The 17,927-nt window shown below is 57.5% G+C and overlaps 1 protein-coding gene across 1 annotated transcript in view; it reads left to right on the top strand.

Moving 5' to 3' along the window:
- Positions 1-17,927, top strand: part of LRIG1 (leucine rich repeats and immunoglobulin like domains 1) — a 109,287-nt gene that overhangs the window by 75,750 nt on the left and 15,610 nt on the right. The window contains exons 5-11 of the mRNA XM_059390125.1: positions 512-655; positions 2,287-2,430; positions 4,618-4,761; positions 7,306-7,449; positions 9,458-9,538; positions 15,104-15,175; positions 15,931-16,002. Of these exons, the coding sequence (XP_059246108.1) occupies positions 512-655; positions 2,287-2,430; positions 4,618-4,761; positions 7,306-7,449; positions 9,458-9,538; positions 15,104-15,175; positions 15,931-16,002 (801 nt within the window). The remainder of the gene's footprint in view (positions 1-511; positions 656-2,286; positions 2,431-4,617; positions 4,762-7,305; positions 7,450-9,457; positions 9,539-15,103; positions 15,176-15,930; positions 16,003-17,927) is intronic.

The raw sequence follows: 17,927 nt of genomic DNA, 5'->3' as shown, positions 1-17,927 counted from the left end.
GATTCTCTCCCTCTGCCCCTCTCCCCACATAGGCACTCTATCTAAAATAAAAAAAATAAATATTTGAATAAGTAAATAAAATTTAGGGCTGTTTCCTTACATTAATAAATCTGTTCTGACCTTGCCTGGAGGTTTGCTTTCTGATTCTAGGGTTTTTCTCATCAGCTTTGAACCCTCACTCTTGGTTAGTGGATATTGGGGGAATCCTGCAAGGTAGCTCTGGAGACCGGCCCTGTGCACAGCCCGGCTGGACTGTGAGGGTGCTGAGATGAAGGTCAAGGACACCGACCCCTCCCCCACAATGGAAGGCAGCCCTAGTGAAACGTCCATCGAGGCCCAAAGTGGCCAGATTTCCTGGCTCCCCTGTCCAAGAGTAAAGATTTTAAGTGTGTCATCGGAAACCCGTCCCTCTGGGTGTGTGCTGGCTTTTGTCCCCAGCCCCACCAGTGTCTGTGACAGAATGAGGAAGGCCCCCACTGACCCCTGTGTTCTCTGTCCTGCTCTGCTCCAGCAACCTGGCAAGCAACCGGATTGGTACCCTGGAGTCGGGAGCGTTCGATGGCCTGTCACGGTCGCTGGTAATGCTTCGCCTGAGCAAAAACAGGATCACCCACCTTCCCATGAAAGCATTCAAATTACCCAGGCTGACACAACTGTGAGTATCAGAACCCACGCTTTCATTAAGGTGAGCCAGACCCGATGGAGGCCAGATGTCCCCACGGACCGTGTTCCCAATGCAGCCCCTTCCTCACCCCGCCTCCATCAGGCTCTGCGTAAACTATCCTTAATGGCCCTGTGGCGACACCTAATAAAAGCAAATTAGACGCTGGGTCTGGTGCCTGTGGCCTGCCTCAGGTTGTGGAGAAACCAAGATCCACTGAGGATATATATGCTTGTCCTCACTGGCACGTTCCAAAATGAAATGGCGGAATCCTGGTGGTCAGCTGATCCTGGCTAATGCTTAGGCTCCTGGTTGGAGCATTTGTCTTAGGGGTTTTGTGTGTGTGTGTGTGTGTGTGTGTGTGTGTGTGTGTGTGCGCGCGCGTGTGTGTATGTGTAAAAGTTCCCATAAAATCTGTACTGTGGACGTTATGGTGTCCACCAGCAGTCTGAGAGGAAGAAGAGGTGGGCCATCTTGCTGATAAATATTACAAGGTAGTCAGTTTGATTTTTTGTTAAGAAAGGATTTATTTGTTTTGTTTTTTGATATCCAAAGCTGAGTGCCCTCTTAGGAATGCACAGGGTTTGGATTCAAGAAAACCTATATCTTGGAACCCAGTGGATCCTTTGCTCCCTGGTTTTTTGTTTTCCTGTGTTCTCTTTGTATGAGAAGAGTGTCTCTCGGAAAGAAGCTGGCACCAGAGACTGGGTTTACACAGAACACAGCAGTTGTTCAGGGCCAGGTTTGGCAGCAAGACAGGGTCCCCTGCCCACCAGTGCTCTCACATCTGTGGTTCCCTCTCTCTCTCTCTCTCTCTCTGTCTCACACACACACTTGCTGTCACTCCTACACACTCACTCTCACACACACATCTGTGCGGGAGAGTGCTGGTCTCTTCAGCCACGGAGAAGGTCTGTGATGCTCAGGATGTCATGTGTGGGGCATCATTGTGAGACACTCCAGAAGTATTTGGGGAAAACCAAGGGCTTTCTGGTCAACCCTGTGTTCTTCCCTTCCCCTACCCCCAGTGTTACTAATGGACCAGCCCACCCAGATTCCTGAAATCTTTTGGTGCACTGAGGTTTTATCACACCGGAGTTGGAAGCCGGCTGTGTGAGCTTCCTGGTGTGTCAGTCCCCTCCTCCCCCACATGCACTCACTCCTCTCTAGCGGTAGAGACCCCATTAACGCCTCCAGTGGAAACCACCATTGCTGTCTGCTGTCCAGTGGTTAGGTGTTTTCCGGATCAGGGCATCTGGTATGGATTTCTGTTGCTGAGCTAAGAGATACTTCACCTAAGACGTCCCCATCCTGAGTCACACCCACCTCCTCACTGCAGAGTCATGGATCAGTCACAGGGAGGCATGGTGGGGCTGGTTTCTGTGGAACCCCATGCCTTCTTCCCTTCATGCGTCATGGCCCGGTCCCTGTCCCTGGCTGCACGGCAGGTGGGAGCAGCTGGAGGACACTTGGTGGGCCCCCGCGGTCCGTCTGGGCTTTGCTGGGACATCCTCACCATGTTTCTCCCTGCTGGCCAGGAACCCAGCTGGGCCTGCGTGGGAACAGGTGTAAGCGGGGAACATGTGCTGCATGACCTCTGAGCCCAAGGCCTTCCTCTCTTTTAGGGACCTGAATAGGAATCGCATTCGGGTCATCGAGGGCCTGACGTTCCAGGGACTTGACAGTCTGGAGGTGCTCAGGCTCCAGCGAAACAACATCAGCAAGCTCACGGACGGGGCCTTCTGGGGACTGTCCAGGATCCACGTGCTGTAAGTGCGGGGCTGGGCTCCCTCAGCCCCTGCCTCGAAGCGTCGCCGAGGACTTCTGCCGGGCCTGGCCCCCTGCCCTCTGGGTCTTGGGAGGCTGGGCCCCGCTCAGTAGCTTTGGTGGCTTTGCCCAATCTAAGAGTCTTTTTCTCAGAGGTGAGGAAAGTCTCGGGGGAGTTCCCGTGGGTCTGGTCGGGGAAGCAGGCTGCCGAAGGCGGAAGACAGAGCGGGTTAGCTTGGGCTTCTCTCCCGCAGCGTGTCCTTGGTGGGCAGTGGGCCTCAGAGTGGGCCCCTCCCACCGGCAGCAGGAAGGTCCCTGTCTCCCTGTTTGGGACTTGACCGTCTGTCTGGATGTGCAGGTGGGCCTCCAGTGTCGAGTTCCTCCCAGGAGATTTATTTATGTTTCATGAGCTTAGCAGGCCCTGGGGTGCCGATGTTCCACTTTTTACGAGGGAGCCCTCCCTCCCGCCAGACGTGTGGGCCGCAGAGCACGCCTGCAGGCCGAGTCCCGAAAAGCATGTGGAGAAGGGCAGAAAAGGCCGTTACCGGTCTTCCGTTTTTAAACATCTGAATGAGTTTGTCGGCGGTCAGCAGCACACACTCGTGACTGAGTCCCGTCAGAGAGACGGAAACGGGGCCTTGGCCCGTCTCCCCCCAGCCCCCCCCCTTTGCCCCACTTCTGCTCCCAAAGGACAGTCTTTGGTCGTCCTTTCCTGGGTGGGTTTTCTTTTTCTTTTTTCATGATTTTATTTTTAAGTAATCTGTACACCCAGCGTGGCTCTCAGACTCAGCCCTGAGATCAAGAGACGCCTGAGCCAGCCAGGCGCCCCTCCTGTTGGTTTCCACCCATCTCGGTGGGTCCGCTGGAGACTGTGTTACGGCCAGTGATGCAGCTTGCTCAGGAACCCCACATGTGCGTGTACACGTGCACACGCCCACGCACACACACCCTCTCCCCTCCAGGGTCTGTAAGTTCCATCGCTGTGTTCATGTCCTCTGTGATAGTTGCAGTGGAAACAGGAAACAAAAACCTGCATCCCGTCTCGTCAGCTCTGTGCCCTGCTCCGTATCAGAAGCCTCTCTGATGACCCCCAGACCCACGCACTCAGTGAGATGAGGGCATCTGCTAGCTCTGCGGTCTTCATTCCCCCTCCCTTCCTGGCCCTGGGGGTTCGCCGCACGTCTCTTTCTATCAGTTCAAAAGCACTTTTACTTGACCGCCTTAAGTCTGTTGTTTTGAACATCGAGATCCAGGTGGTTCTGTGCTGAGAGTCAGAGAGCTCCCAGAAGAAAATGGAGTCAGTACGTGCCCTTTGGTTTTTATGTCGAGCACATTCATGCACGTCGAGGGTTATTTATAAATGTGCTCGCATTTTGTGCAGAGGCAGAAAGTGAGACTGACAAGAGCAAAACCTCGCTGCCCAAAGGCCTTATAATAGGAACATGGGGCAGCCCTGGAATTAGAGGTCAGTGTGTTGGGGCTGCCCTGGGCTCCAGCATGCAGGGTCGGGAACCAGTGTAAGGATGTCCTCCCTTGGGCACCTCGGTGGGAGCAAAGCCCTCCGCACTGAAATCCGGGCCTTTTCCTGTTCGCTTTTCCTAACAGCCTTGTGAAGTTGCTACCCTCAGGTCTCTCCATCTTACCCATGTTTTAGCCCCATTAGGCCAGTAAAGTGGCAGAACTGGGATTTAAATCCAAGTAGTCTGACCCCGGAGCTCAGGTGTGTCTCCAGGCACCACGGTCCCGAGCGCCGACTTGGAGGCCAGGCCTGGGTTTGAACGCCAGCCCCACACCGCCTGCACAGCTGTGCAGGGATTTTTGGACACAGTATCTAACTTCTCCCAGCCTCCGTTTCCTTCTCTCTAAGAGGGGGACACAAGATACCCCTTACCTTCTCTGCTCTCACTTCCTTTTAGGGGCTCAGCTGTTGCTGGGCCTTGTGCTCGGAGCCCCTGTACCCAGTTGGGTGCCTGGTTCGCTTGTCCTTGGCTAACCAGGTCCCTGCAAGGAAGTCTCCCCCTGCCCTTCGAGCTCCCAGCTCGGCCCTGCCCCTCAGGGCCATCTGCCGGTTGGGTTGGCGGGTCCTCCCCCACGTCCGTCCCAGATGCCCCCCTGCCGCCAGCCTCTCACGCAGCGCACCGCCACCGTCGTTAGCTCCTCAGGACCCTCCCCCCGGGCTGTCGTTGCAGGCACCTGGAGTACAACAGCCTGGTGGAGGTGAACCGAGGCTGGCTGTACGGCCTCTCGGCCCTGCACCAGCTGCATCTGAGCGGCAACTCCATCGCCCGCATTAACCGTGAAGGCTGGAGCTTCTGCCCGAAGCTGCACGAGTTGTAAGTGTCCCGCCTTCACCCTGCATGGAGAGACTCTGCCCATGGTGACCCTTCAGAGCGTGGTGGCGCTGATGGGGTCTGGGGCCTGGCGGCCTCGACCAGCTCTGACGGGGCAGGGCACTCGGGCGGGGACCCTGCAGCCTGTGTCGGGGGAGGACGGCCCCAGCCAGCCAGGCCCAGGGAGGAACTCGGTGCTTCGAGCTGGACACCCTCCTGAGCTCCTCTCCGCACCCCTGCTTTCAGATGAGCTGGGGCTGTGGGGATCCCTGCAGGCAGCCTGTGTCCCTAGGGCCTTCTAGGCCTTGGAGAGGGTTCCAGAAGGGAAGCCTACGTGGGTGTTCTCCTTGCAGATGCCTGGAGGGCTCTCGTCCATTGGCATCTCCACCCAGGGACGTGTGTGTCTCTAGTGACAAGGCTTACTGGGGCTCACACAGAAGGGACCGGAGCGACATCGGCACCCTGACAGTGGGCGAACTGCATGGTCGGGGCGCCCACCTTCCTTCCCTTAGACACGTCATCCCAGCCCTTGTCCCCTTCCCTGTCCCCGCTCTGTACCCCTGCGGCAGGGGGCGAGCTGTCTGTGCTCCTCCCTGCACGATGTGTGGTCCCTCCTCGCTTCCGGACACCCCCAGACTGGGCTGTGGGCCGGGCCTAGGGCCTAGGTCACTGATGGTGACCTACCCGGTCATGGCAGGAGGGCCTGGCCGAGGTGCGGTGTCCATGCGTCCCTGGTGGCCCCTGGAGGGCACACTCGTGCCTGTTTGTTTCTGACCCCCTGCAGAAGATGGGTGCTATTGGAGGAAAAGTGTAGCTTCTTGCCGTATGGGCTCCTCCCCTGTGATGCCCTCCGGGTTTATCCGTTCCAGCGTAGTCCATTGTGTTTGTGTTTATAAGAGGGTCTGGGTGGGTGTTCTTTTTTTGTAGACTTCACTGTTGAAGATTCACCCACTGAAATGAACGGCTCTTAAAAGTGCCGGGCCTCTGTCTTGTCTCCCTCTTGACCCCACCAGGCCAGCAAGGCGATGTTTAAACTCAGGGTTGAGTCTTGTGGTGGTGTTTTTCTCTCTTTCTCTGTACCTGTGGCACACTGGCTTGGATTTCGAATTTCACTGAGCCCGTGATTATCTCCTGTAAAAATCCATAGTCCCGCCTCTTTCCTCTGATGTACCCTCCTCGGGTACGTGTTTGTTAACCTGGCGGCGCACTTGGCTTCCTGGCCCTTCGTGGCAGTGCGGCTGCCTGTTTTTCTTACATGGTATGGATGGCTTCTGGCCACCTCTTGGCTCAGGCTGTGTCCCCAGAAAACCCCCCAGTCTCCTACTTGGTTGCTGTCCACGCCTGGGAACCGTGAGGGAGCGAGAGAGGCCTTCTCCGTCCCCCATGCCCAAGCCAGGCCCGTCGCTGAGTGAAGAGTAGTGCTTGGTCCGGCCGGAGGCCCGCGCACCGCTGGTTTTGAGGTGGTGGTGAAGGCGTTTCCCCTGTCTGGCAGGTAGGGCAATGTAAGCTGTCATCTGTCCCCGTTACCAGGGGCAGAGAAGGTTACGGAAGTGTCTCAACCACCTAGCAGTTTGCCAGGCGTCCAGGAACCGCAGAGGCAGGTTAGGATAGCTTCCCAGCGTTTCCGGCCCCTCCTCTCAGCTAAGTTCTGTAATTGCAGGTGAGGATGTAGTTTTGATCACTTGCCAGGTCCTTCCAACTGACAGACACCATGACTTATTTCCCTAGGAGGGAAAGAATGTTAACTCCCTGCCGCCTTTAAAAACCCATTAATCTTTTCCGATTTTTTTTTTTTTTTTTTGCTTCTTCCCGCCCCAGCCCAAATTTCCCATTTTTCAATCATGGAGGACAAATAGGACAAGTGGCCAACCCAGGGCTGTGTGGTGGCAGAGGTGCAGGAGGGCGTGCCGGGAGGTTGGTTTGGTTCTGGTGCCGGGGAACGCTGTGTTCTGGGTCTGTGTTCCCTGTCCTGTTCACAGTACGAGGGGGGCATCCTGCTTGGAGGCCGGTTGCGGCGGGGGCATGGAGACAGGAGACTCTTACCTGGGAAGGCAGCAAGTTGTGAGAAGCGGGCTGGGTCCCCGCAGAGGCTAGTGGTGCCCTCTGCTGGCCGACGTCGGCGGTGTGACTGGGCTCCCTTGCTCCTGACACTGGGGCGACCCCCGTCCTGAGAGGTTTCTGATAGCCTGAGTCCAGGACCGTGCCCCACCCCCCCACCCCACCCCCCGCCCCTGGTCATGGACCCCGGCATGAGGGATTGGAGCCTTCAGGGTTCTTGTGTTGTATGACCTTGTGTCATCCTCACAGCTTCACAGGCTTTCCGGTCTCCGGGACCTACACAAATGTTCTAGGAGCTGGGGGTGGGGTGCTGGGGGGTTTCTAGCTGCCCGACCCCTCTGGCCCTTGGAAGTGTGGTGAGCCTGCCAGTGTCCTCTCGTCCCACCGAGACCCTGCTGACCGTGGCTCCATGTTCAGGAGCGGGCAGGGGCAGGGCGTGCCCGGGGGACGCGACAGTGACGATGACGTGTGCTTCCCTCCCTCCCCCAGGGTCTTGTCCTTCAACAACCTCACGCGGCTGGACGAGGAGAGCCTGGCCGACCTGAGCAGCCTGAGCGTCCTGCGCCTCAGCCACAACTCCATCAGCCACATCGCGGAAGGCGCCTTCAGGGGCCTCCGAAACCTGCGTGTTCTGTACGTCGTTCACCAGGGCGGGGCGGGGGGGATGGAATGAAGGGGTCCCCTGGCGGGGAAGGCACCACGGAGCCAGCCAGCTGCCTTGTTGAATTCCCTTCTCCTTGCTCTCGAGTCAGAACTGGGTCCAGAACTGACCCACTGCGTGTGGAGAATATCACATTTTCATAGAATTAGCTGAAAAACTGGTTGAGCAGAAAAATGTCTCCGTCCCCCCAGGGTGGCGCTGACAGGGTGACAGTGGCCCAGAACCTTGCCGTTGCCTGCCGCGCCCCTGGGGGGGATGCTTGGGTCCTGCTGCCGGGAGCAACACCGCTGCCGTGTGCTCCGTCTGTCTCTGGAATCTTCCCCACTTGCCGTCAGCACGCTCTGGGTCCAGGAGGCCCCATTTCAGGAGAGGCATTTGGGACATCTTGTGTCTTTCCCTGAGTTACGGTAGGGTCACTTAACAAAGCAGAGGCAACGACGTCCTTTAAGTTCCTTACTAGGTGGGGCTCCCAGAAGTGGCTTCAGGATGCTCTTCTAGGAGTTAAAACTTTTCCTTTGTTGGCTCCAGAGAACTTCCAGGCAGCTCTGGGCATTCAGCCCCCAGAGCGGGGTGGACGGTGTCCGCCGGACAGTCACGGTGGGATTCGTAAGCCTCCTTCCCGGCGTGCCCCACCGCACAGAGGGCCTGCTCTGGTGTGACAGGGAGGGAGGCCTTGTGCCCTTGCACCTGGCTCAGACGCAGCGTCGGCTTCGGTGCTGGGCCATTGTAGGGAGTGTGAAAGAGCCCGGATGCCAGGCCATCAAAGTTGAGGTCAGCCAGCCTCTGAGTGCTTGCAAGGCCCGAATAACAAGGCCGGGAACATTCAGGCTGAGCCAGAAAGAAGAGAAAAGCTTTGGCAGCCGGAGCGAGGATCGAGGAGACAGGCACACACAATGGCAGCTCTGGGTCCCCGGCTTTTAGTCTGAGCATAATAAGGAGAGACCCACCGGCAGGAGGGGTCCCTTCCAACAGCAGAATCTTGGCGCTCCGAGCTTTCTGCTCTAAAATCAAGGTCAGAAGGAGCACTGCACTTCTCAGGCAGAGCTCCTCTCCCTCCTGGCAGTGCTGATTCCTCACGAAGGCTCTCACGGGACCAGGAGCAGCGTCCCTTTCTGCATCGGAAAGGGTTTGGGAGAGGAAGGCGTAGGAACCCAGAACCATGGGTGCCATTGGAGTGGCTGCGGGCGGCGGGGGGGTGCTGGTCACCAGGTGGGAGCTTTGCCTGGCACTGGGATCTGCCCTGGAAGCTGGGGGAAGGAAGCTGAGTCATCCGCCTTGTGATCTGCATTGTTGGAGGAGACTGGGCTGAACAGTTGGCCTCATCCACCAGCCCTGGCAAGCGGGTCACAAGTCTGACTCAGCGCCCAGATGTCGTCCCTGGCTGCAAGTCAGCGCCTCTGCAGGCCCCACGAGGAGGGACGGTTCCAGCCTCCAAACCTACTTGCCGGCATGGAGTGGTCCTAGGGAGGACCCTGTGCAGGGGACTCCTTCACTGGCCCTTTCCTCTGTGTGCCTTGGGCCATTTCTCAGTCATGTCTGGGAAAGGGACTCTGGTCAGTGTGAGAGCAGACAGGAACCTTAGAGAACCTTTCAGGCTCATTGTTTGTATCCATGGTCAGATGCCTGCTCTGGGGGTGGGTGGGTTCCCATGTGCTGTCTGCACCCTCTTCCTGCCCTGGGCCCTGGCCCTACCCACATGGGAGCAGCCCGTGGAGCTGGGGGTGCTCCATCTTTGAGGCATGCATCTGGAAGAGTGGGAACCCCAGGCCACGCCATGCCACGAGGTGTGTGGAATGGGCTTTCTGTGGCTCAGTGCTTACCCTTGTGCCGACCCTACGTTGTAGCTGGGCATCTGGAATCCACCCAGATGTTTTCAGCTTCCAGGTGGTCGAGTGGGTGTCTGTCTGTTTTCTCACTTGTCATTAAAGAGAGTTGAGAACTCAGGCTGGATGGTGAGCTTTCTTTCTGTCTCCTCCCCAGGGATCTGGACCATAACGAGATTTCCGGCACGATAGAGGACACCAGTGGCGCTTTCACGGGGCTGGACAATCTCAGCAAGCTGTGAGTGTCTCTGAGCTGTAGCTTCTGTGGGGCGGGTCCCAGCGGTTCTGAGGCTCCCCATGCCTCCTTTGTTCTGGGCCCAGCTGGAGCAGGGCTGGCTCGCATGTATCTTCTTTTGTTTGGGAAGAAAAGTCTGAATAAGGGAACCAAGGCATCCCAGCCTTTCCCTGGCCAGTGGTGTCCTCACTGCCCTGGGTGGTTTCCCTGGGGCTGAAGACTAACTAGTTCTTCAGAGGCCTGTTAGATTTTCTTTCCTGCTGAATTTGTGACTGACAGGAAAACAGCTGAATTTTTGGTCTTGCTTTTGCACAAAGTCTTGCCCTCCTAATTCCTAGAAATTGTGTGAAATTCTGAAGCCAAGAACTGTTCGTGGTTTGGAGTCTCTGGTCAGTACTTTTGTTGTCAATCGTAACGTTAAACAGAAACAATCATGACTGTGAGTTAATATAACAGCCATTTTTTGAGGTTTCTCGTGTTTTTATTTGAAGCTCCTAGAGTTTGTTACTTACTCAGCAGGGCATGTACATACATGTTGTATCTTACAACCTCCTGAGTGCATGATGTGGAAGGCCACCGTTCTGTGGTGGAGGAGGCACAGGTGCAGGATGCTGCCCCAGACCACGCAGCAGGGAGGGTCAGGACAGGCTCTAGAGCTCACCCTCATCCCACCTGCTCGCCCTCCGTGTGTCACCAGCCCTCCCTGCATGTGTCCTGCAGGGACCCTCCAGGAGTGGGGATGGGAGTGGCCATGACCACTGACTGGAAGCTCAGAGGGAGGGCTTCCGCGGGCAGGGAGAGGCAGTCACCGCTCCATCTTCGCAAGCCTTCTTGGGTGACCGGGGGAGCAGAGTGTGAGTGTCAAGCAAACGGCCCAAGAGTCGCAGCGGAGCGTGGGGTTCCAGGAGAGCCTGTAGCGGTGGGGGGAGTCTGTAGAGTTAGAGCTTCACACTGGTTTTGAAAAGTGTGGTTTTTACACACCTTGTAGACTCTGAGCCCTGAGTGAGAATCTGCCCTCTTGGCTCTCTCACAATTCTCTCTCTCCTTGAGCATCCTGTATTTTGACATTCTGTCGGCATGTCAAAAAGTCTGTCAGTCTCTTTTTCCTTCCCTAAAAACGTGCTCTGTCTCACGCCCTCCTGGCCCCCGTACGTAGCAGGCCGGGGAAGAGGCAGGACAGCACCGTGGTGGAGCTGCTGGGGCAGGGCACACTGCATCCTGCAGGGGCCTCCCTCTCTGACGCGGGCCTCCACCCGAACTCATGGATGTGAGGGGCAGGGGCAGCGCGGCAGGCGGCGCCACCAGGGCCTCTGGGGGGTGGGTCCCTCCATTGGAACCGGGAGCCACTTCTTAGGTAGCACGACGTCCACGAGGTTCTGGTGTGTGAGCACAGGTGGTCCGGGGTCGTGCCGAGCGCAGCCTGTGTGTGGAGCCCGGTGCTGCCTTCCTTATCGCCGCAGTCTGTTCCCTGGTGTTTTCTCTCCTCCCCGCTGGACTTCTGCATTAAGTCCTAAGTCCGTGTGCCTCACTCACCCCGGGCTGTCGGACGCAGGCTCGCGGAAGGCAGCGGCTTCCACACTGACCTGGTCCTCAGACCCGGGACCTTGTTGGAATACGCAGTCTCCGGCCTCCTCCCGCTGCGCAGAGTCTCGGGGCTGGGGGCTGTTCGTGTGTCAGAATGAAGGCAAGACAGACAACTGAGGCAGATGGGGACAGGAATTGTTTAACAGGACTAAATACACGCACCTACTTAGACAGGATGGTCTCGTGGTTCTGTTGAAGAAGGAAAAAAAGAACCCTCTTCTTGGATGAAGAAATGAAATGGCGTCATGCCTGTGACCTGGGTCCCCGTTCAGCCCGCGGGGCTGGGCCAGGGGCACGGCAGCGGGGAAGTGAGGCCCGCGCCGTCGGGGGGCTGCGCGCAGCCGTGTGAGGGCTCCCTGTGGGCTTCGTGACACCGCGCCGCCTGCCCGTGGTGGTGTGTGAAATCTTCTCCGTTAAAGCAGAAAATAAGAAAGCCCGCACTTCGCTGCGGTCCTGGCGCCCGGCACTGGTTAGAAGCCACTCCGCCCGGTGTGTGGAAGGCGTCAGGGAAACGCTCCGAGCACCTGTGAGGAAGGGGCCCGCCCGGCCTGGCCGTCCTCTCAACTCGGTCTCCTGCCTGAGACGCTCGGCTGCGTGCCCGTGGCAGGGAGCCGTGTCCCCGACCCCCTGAGTCCCCGTCCGAGCGGCTGGTAGGCAGCGCGCTAGGATCTGTCAGAAGCCGGGAGTGTGTTCTCACAGAGAAGGGCTGCTGTCATGTCTCTGTGGGGCCGCGCTCGCCGCTGGGTCCCTCTGACCGGGTGCGGGCTGGCCTTTCGAGCACGTGCGGGTAGGTGTTCGGGGACCTGCCGGGAATGCGCAGGGAGAACTTCCTGCCTCCGCTCAGTCAGTCACGGACCTGGGGTCCTGCCACGCAGGAGGTCAGACCTAAATGAAAACCTGGACCGAGAAAGGAATAGGGGAGCAGCAGAGCCGTAAAAGGCCTCCCTCTAGGCAGATGTGGTGGCTGCCGCCCTGCTCTGAGTTTCCCACCTGCCGAGTACGGCCGTACCGGATGGCTCTTCTGCTGGAGCGTCCCGGCAGGGCCCACAGACGGTCGCCGGCTCTAGCGCGGTCCCTGCCGTCCTGTTGATGCAGCCCTTGCCGGGGCTCTGCACAGTCCTGGTACGTGAGGAGGCAGGGAGGCTTTCTGGAGCACAAGTTAGTAGCACCGGGGAGCAGGTAGTCGCGTGTGTGTGGAGCGGCTGCTCCGCAGTTCCAGTGCTCTCCATGGCCTTCCCCAGGTAGGGCCACAGTGTGTGCGACAGGAATGTTGGGGGAATGGGAAGAACTGGACCGTGACACCAGCCTCTTGATCCTGGGAAGGTGGGCTGGGCCTGGGTGGGTCCTGCCCCGCATGTCGCAGGGCCCACTGGTGCTGTTCATTGTCACGGGTCGGGGGGGGGGGCGGGATCAACAGGTCACGGCTTCTCGGGGTCAGTACAAAGACCCATCTTAGCAGTCCGCCGGCGTCTGCGAGGCTGTGCTAGCAAGACCTGAAAGGCCTCTGGGGACACTTAGCCATGCTAAGAGGTTGTATAGCTGACTTTTGGGGTCACTCTCTGCTCTGAGGCGGGGGCATGGGGCAGATCAGGCCTGCAGTCCCTTTTCTGGGAGCCCTGGATCAGGTGTAGCCAAGCGTCAGCCACCGCTCTCCTGGGGACAGAAGGAGCCTCCCCCCAGCCCGTGGTCCTGGCTTTCCCCTCTCCCCACAGCCACCCTTTCTTGGAGCCGGCCCAGCCTGCCAGCTTGAGCCCCCGCCCCCAGATGTGCGCCTGGAGAATGTAAGGGGCTATTTTAATCCACCAGCGGGGTGGTTAACCCCCACATAATTGAGAATTTGTTTTATTGCTATTGTTACCATTAGAAATAACGGGCTGCCCTCCCCGTAAAAGAGGTCAGCGTGACTAATGTGTAATGAAGGCAATAAAGGCCAGCTTTCTCCTGGATCGGGTTTACGGGAGATTTCACTAAATAGTGAATATGTTTTACGGGGACCTGGAGCACAGTGACCCAGCCCGGGGGACCCGAGGAAGCGAGAGGCTGGCAGGCGCTCGCGGACGCCTGCGCTCGGGGCCCCGCGTGCCGCTCCTCGCCGGGCGGGCGCCGGGGTTCGGGCAGGCAGGCAGGCAGTGTGGCCGGCGGGTTGCTGCGTGCTGGGGTTACTGGTTTTGGAATGAAAGCTTGCGATGCAGACAGCGTGTGGAAACCCTTTCAGGAGGAGGCTGTTCTCACATTCACCCAGGCTGCCTCCGGGAGAAAGAAAAGTCAGAGGGGTCTCTGGTCTTTGTGACCCTCCATCTCCCAGCGGCCGGCCGCGTCTGAAGCCAAACTCGGAGCCCCTGGTTGGCTGCTTCGGGGAGGCCCCGCGGGGAGGAGTCTGTTCCTCATGAAACGGGGGGACCCAGCAGCTCCCGTGCTCGCCCTGCAGGTGTCTGTTGGGTTTTCAGTGCCCCCCATCCCCGAGAGTAGGGGGGGAAGCTCCTCCTCCCGTGGCTCGCGTTGCTGGCTGGGCCTGTCCGTGTGTGGTCCCATCTCCGGATGGTGGCCCGGGGAGTCCGGCACGGTTGCTGGAGGCTCAGGGCCCAGGCGGCAGGTCCCACCTGGCTGGGACCTCTTCGAGGCTCCTGGACACTTTCTTTGCTGCTTTCAGGGCAGGGCTGGTGGCTGCTGTCTTCCCTCACAGTCTTCATGCAGGTTTGAAGGTAGAGCTGGCCCCCAGTGGAGATGTCTCTCGAGTTCTCGGGGGGGATCCCAGACAACAGCTGTGCTCTTCCCCGGCTGCCTACCGTGTCCACCTGAGGAAGCCCTCCCTCCCTGAGCTGGGGACTCAGACTTCGCAGCAGCCCCCATTCTCGACAGGCCCTTTAGGTGCTCCTGCTGGGCATCAGGCGGGAGAGCCCACGCATCTGTCGGCACGACTGGCTAGGAGGGTGCTCGCTGGGAGGGGGTTTCCTCTGGCTGCAGGAGGTACAGGGCATGCCCAGCTGAGCTGTCGTCAGAGTGTCACATAGTGAGGAGGGCAAACTGGAATCTTAGTTCTTTTCATTCCCAGTGTCCAGCCCCACTGTGTCCCCCACCCCCGCAGCAGACTGACCTTTGGATTACACAGCCCAGCAGAAGCAGCGTTCATTCACTCCAGGTGTACTGCAAGGGGCCGGATTTTGGTTTCTGGGAAAACTCTGGGTAGTTACTCTGGAGGTTGTGATCTGAATTGTTTGGAAATAGGAGCCCCTTCTCAAGGGTAGGCAGTCCAGGGGTACAGGGATCCGAAAACCTTGGAATTGACCTTTGAGGACCTGTTTGGGATTTAATGAACCTAGGGCATCTTTCAAATTCTGGCTCAACAACAAGAAGAAATCTGGGCCCTTGCTTAAGGGGCCTGCCCTGCACACCCCGAGGGGCCTTCCCAAGAGGCAGGGGTGCAGCTGACGGTGGCTGCCTCCTGGCTAGTAGGGTGCGTGTCAGCTGCAAAGAGCTGGGGAGCCATCAGGATGGATGCCCGTTTTCCTGCCCTTTTCTTGCTTCCTTTGGGAATCTTTATCCCCGGTTTGCAGAAGTGGGTGGTAGATCTTAGTTCCAGAGACTGCATTCCCTCCCCTGACTCTGCCTCCCCTCACTAGCACAGTGACCAGTCCCCTCTTGCCCGTGAGGCTCTTGGGTGGTCGCCAGAGACAGCCTGGGTCGGACAAGGGGATTCCCACTGAACAGCCCAAGGAGCCTTCTCAGGCGAGACGGCGCATGCCCCTGCGACCTGTCATCACTGTTACATTCTAATAAAGATGAAAGTATTTCATTTCAGAAAGAGGGAAGGCCTGCATACCTCAGGCCCGTAATCTGAGTGCGGGTCGGATTTCCACCTGCCCCTCACGGGACAGACTTATCAGACGGCACTGCTCTAATTGTGTGTTCTCTCCCTCCCATTCCTCCCTTGTGTCTTTTGTTTGTTTGTTTTCTTCCCCGTCTCTGGATGTTTGGAAATGGCAGAACTCTGTTTGGAAACAAGATCAAGTCCGTGGCTAGGAGAGCCTTCTCGGGACTGGAAGGCTTGGAGCACCTGTGAGTATCTCGCCAGACCTTCCCTGACCTACAGGCCTGCCAAATGCGGCTGCCGGGGAAGTCTGCTAGCAATTTAATCACGTCTTTGTAAACCGAGAAACAGCCTATTTGGAAACGCCAGCTGCTTCCTTCTCATTATAAGTCAGCTTCAACTTTGGCCTTTATTTTGCCCATGCCAGGAACAGTCACAGAACATATGGCCAGTCAGTGAGCGTCTAATTAACGGGGCTGCTGTTTGGATAAATTCTGCCCCCCACCCCGCCCCTGCCCTGCTTCCCCATGGCACGGGCCCCTCCACACCTCAGTGCGGGCGCGGTGTCCCAGCCCCGGCTGACCGCACCACGACAGTGGCTTGACAGTGCCAAGCACACCGTGGGCTTAGCTGGGAGGCTTTCTGCGGCCCTGGTTGCCTCTGGAAGGCTGGGGGGGGAAGAAGACGGAGCCAGCCCGGAGATACTCGATTCTTGGTCTGTTTTGTCTGGGAATCAAGCTTCACCTGAATTCTGTTGGGAAAGGTTTTGCCTGTTGACTTGCTGAGCGGGCCTCAACCCAGCTTTGATGCTGCCCTTAGGCTCATGTCAGTTCCCCGGGCGGGGATGGCCACGTAGAGTGGACTTGGGACACAGGTCTGGCTAGTACCTGGTGAAAGCAGGACCGTCCTGCAAAGTCCCTGAGCCTCTTGGCTCAAGCACGTAGCTGACTCGGCAGAGGGTGCCCAGCGTCGGTTTGGATAAGGAAAGACTGTTCTTTTGCAGGAACCTTGGAGAGAACGCAATTAGATCTGTCCAGTCTGATGCCTTTGTGAGGATGAAGAACCTCAAAGAGCTGTAAGTACCTGGGATTCCCTGGTTAGCATGGGCAGAGAATTCAGAGTGAGAAATGCCTTAATTCTGTGATGCCTCGATTTATATACCAGATGGGGCCGTTCATATGTGTGTAGGCCCCTGGGGGTGGCTTCTGGATTAGGGTCAGCACACCTGGCCTTAAAGGGTCACATAGTATTGTCAGCTTTGTGGGCCAGAGGGCTCTGTCACAGCTGCTGTACCGTCATCATCATAGACAGCAGCCATCAGTAATACACCATTGTATGGGCGTGGCTGTGTGCCCATAAATTCTTACTTACAAAAAATTGGGCCTACAGCCTGTAGCTTCCTGACCGCAGCTCTAGAGGACGTGCAATGAATTCTCTTCTAGAAAATGGATAATCATTCCTTTAATGATGTCAAGGGCAGTTCTCATGCTCCTTTTAAAAAATAGAGCAGCTCTATTGACAGGGGCTTCCTGAAAGAGCGTGTAGGCGGGGGGGGGGGGGGGGGGGTGAGGCCGAGATCGCAGGTGGGCCGGTCCCAGGAAGCTGCGATCAGTGAAACGGCGCCCAGCCCACATCTGCTCCGGGGCCGCCGCAGTGATTGCTGGGCCGAGGTGCTGCCGCCGTAGACCCTGACCACGGGCCCCCGGGTGACAAGGGTTGGAAGAACTGGCTGGCGCCCTCGTCTGTGGCCGAGGGGCTTGTCTGGGTATTTAGGTGGCAACGTCCGTGCTTCCTTTTTTCCTCCTTACGTTAACCCAGTTCTGCAGACAGTCTAGCTGCAATTTTGATTTCTGAAAGATTTGGCTTTTGGTCCTGGAAGTGCTGACAGAAGGGTAGAAGCCCAAGGCTAGCCGTGTTTGCGTCATGACCTCATCCTTGTTCCGGAGGCTGCTCCTGCCAGGCCCGAGGGAGAAGTGGGGAAGTCGGAAGGCGTAGTCCCCGTACTTTAAAAGGAAAGCAGGCCCCTGATGACACGCCTCTGGATAAGTGAGGGGAGGGGAGGCATTTCAGGCACCTGCCTTATGGCATTTATGTAGCTATGAGATTCAGGCCTGTTGAGTAGATGTTCTTTCTTAGAAGGGTCATGATCTTCAAGTGGTGAGTGTTCACTGTGCATTTCTTTCAACTTTTCTTTGAAACTTTTAATAACCTGATTAAATGGGAAGCGGGTACTCTGGGAGAGTACCCTTCTGGCCTCTGTAAAGATGGAGGTTTCCTGAAATACTTTTATAGTTGCGAAGAACTGGCCCCTTCCATGTGCTTGGGATCCCCCTCCCCCAGATATGCCTCAGCGTGGTTCTGGAGGCTCAGCCTTGGCCGCCGCCTGGGTTTCCTGCCACTCGCTACATGGACCCAGTGTGCTGGCCCTGGGCCCAGTCCTCTGATGGGAGAAACGGTTAATTCCACTTGGTCGTTTTCGTCCCCCATCTGATCAAGGCAGGTTGTACCGTGTACTTAGTCATGCTCTGGGTAAATTTCCATAAGCGATGATTAGAAACACATTTTGACCTGGAATCGTGAAAATGCACTGTAAGCCAGCAGAGTGACGGGACGGCCGGAGGCGGGAGTTGCGGAAAGCGGTGTCTGTTAGCAGCTGACAAGGAAGAGGAGCCGAAATCTGCAAAGCCTTGGGGTTGCTGGCTGTTCCCAGTCCCATCTTCCAGCCTCGCTTCTGTCTTTAAAGGGGTGTGTGTGTGGTCAGGGCTCAGTGTCCTTTCTATCTGGCCGGACTTGCTCTCCATCTGTCTTGTTGGTCCTTTTTTTCTTTAGAAAGAGCACTCACGCACGCACGTGGGAACTGTGGGGAGGGGAGGAAGGAAGAGGAGAGCCTCAGGCAGGTTCCACGCTCAGCACAGAGCCCGACACTGGGCATGAGATCATGCCCCGAGCTGAAATCATTCGGACCCGTTAATTAACCAGCGGACCCACCCAGGCACCCCC

The sequence above is a fragment of the Mustela nigripes genome, chromosome 2, assembly GCF_022355385.1.
Source record: "Mustela nigripes isolate SB6536 chromosome 2, MUSNIG.SB6536, whole genome shotgun sequence".
Taxonomy (NCBI): domain Eukaryota; kingdom Metazoa; phylum Chordata; class Mammalia; order Carnivora; family Mustelidae; genus Mustela; species Mustela nigripes.
Note: the sequence above shows the minus strand (reverse complement) of the source record. Positions and strands in the feature narration are given on the sequence as shown.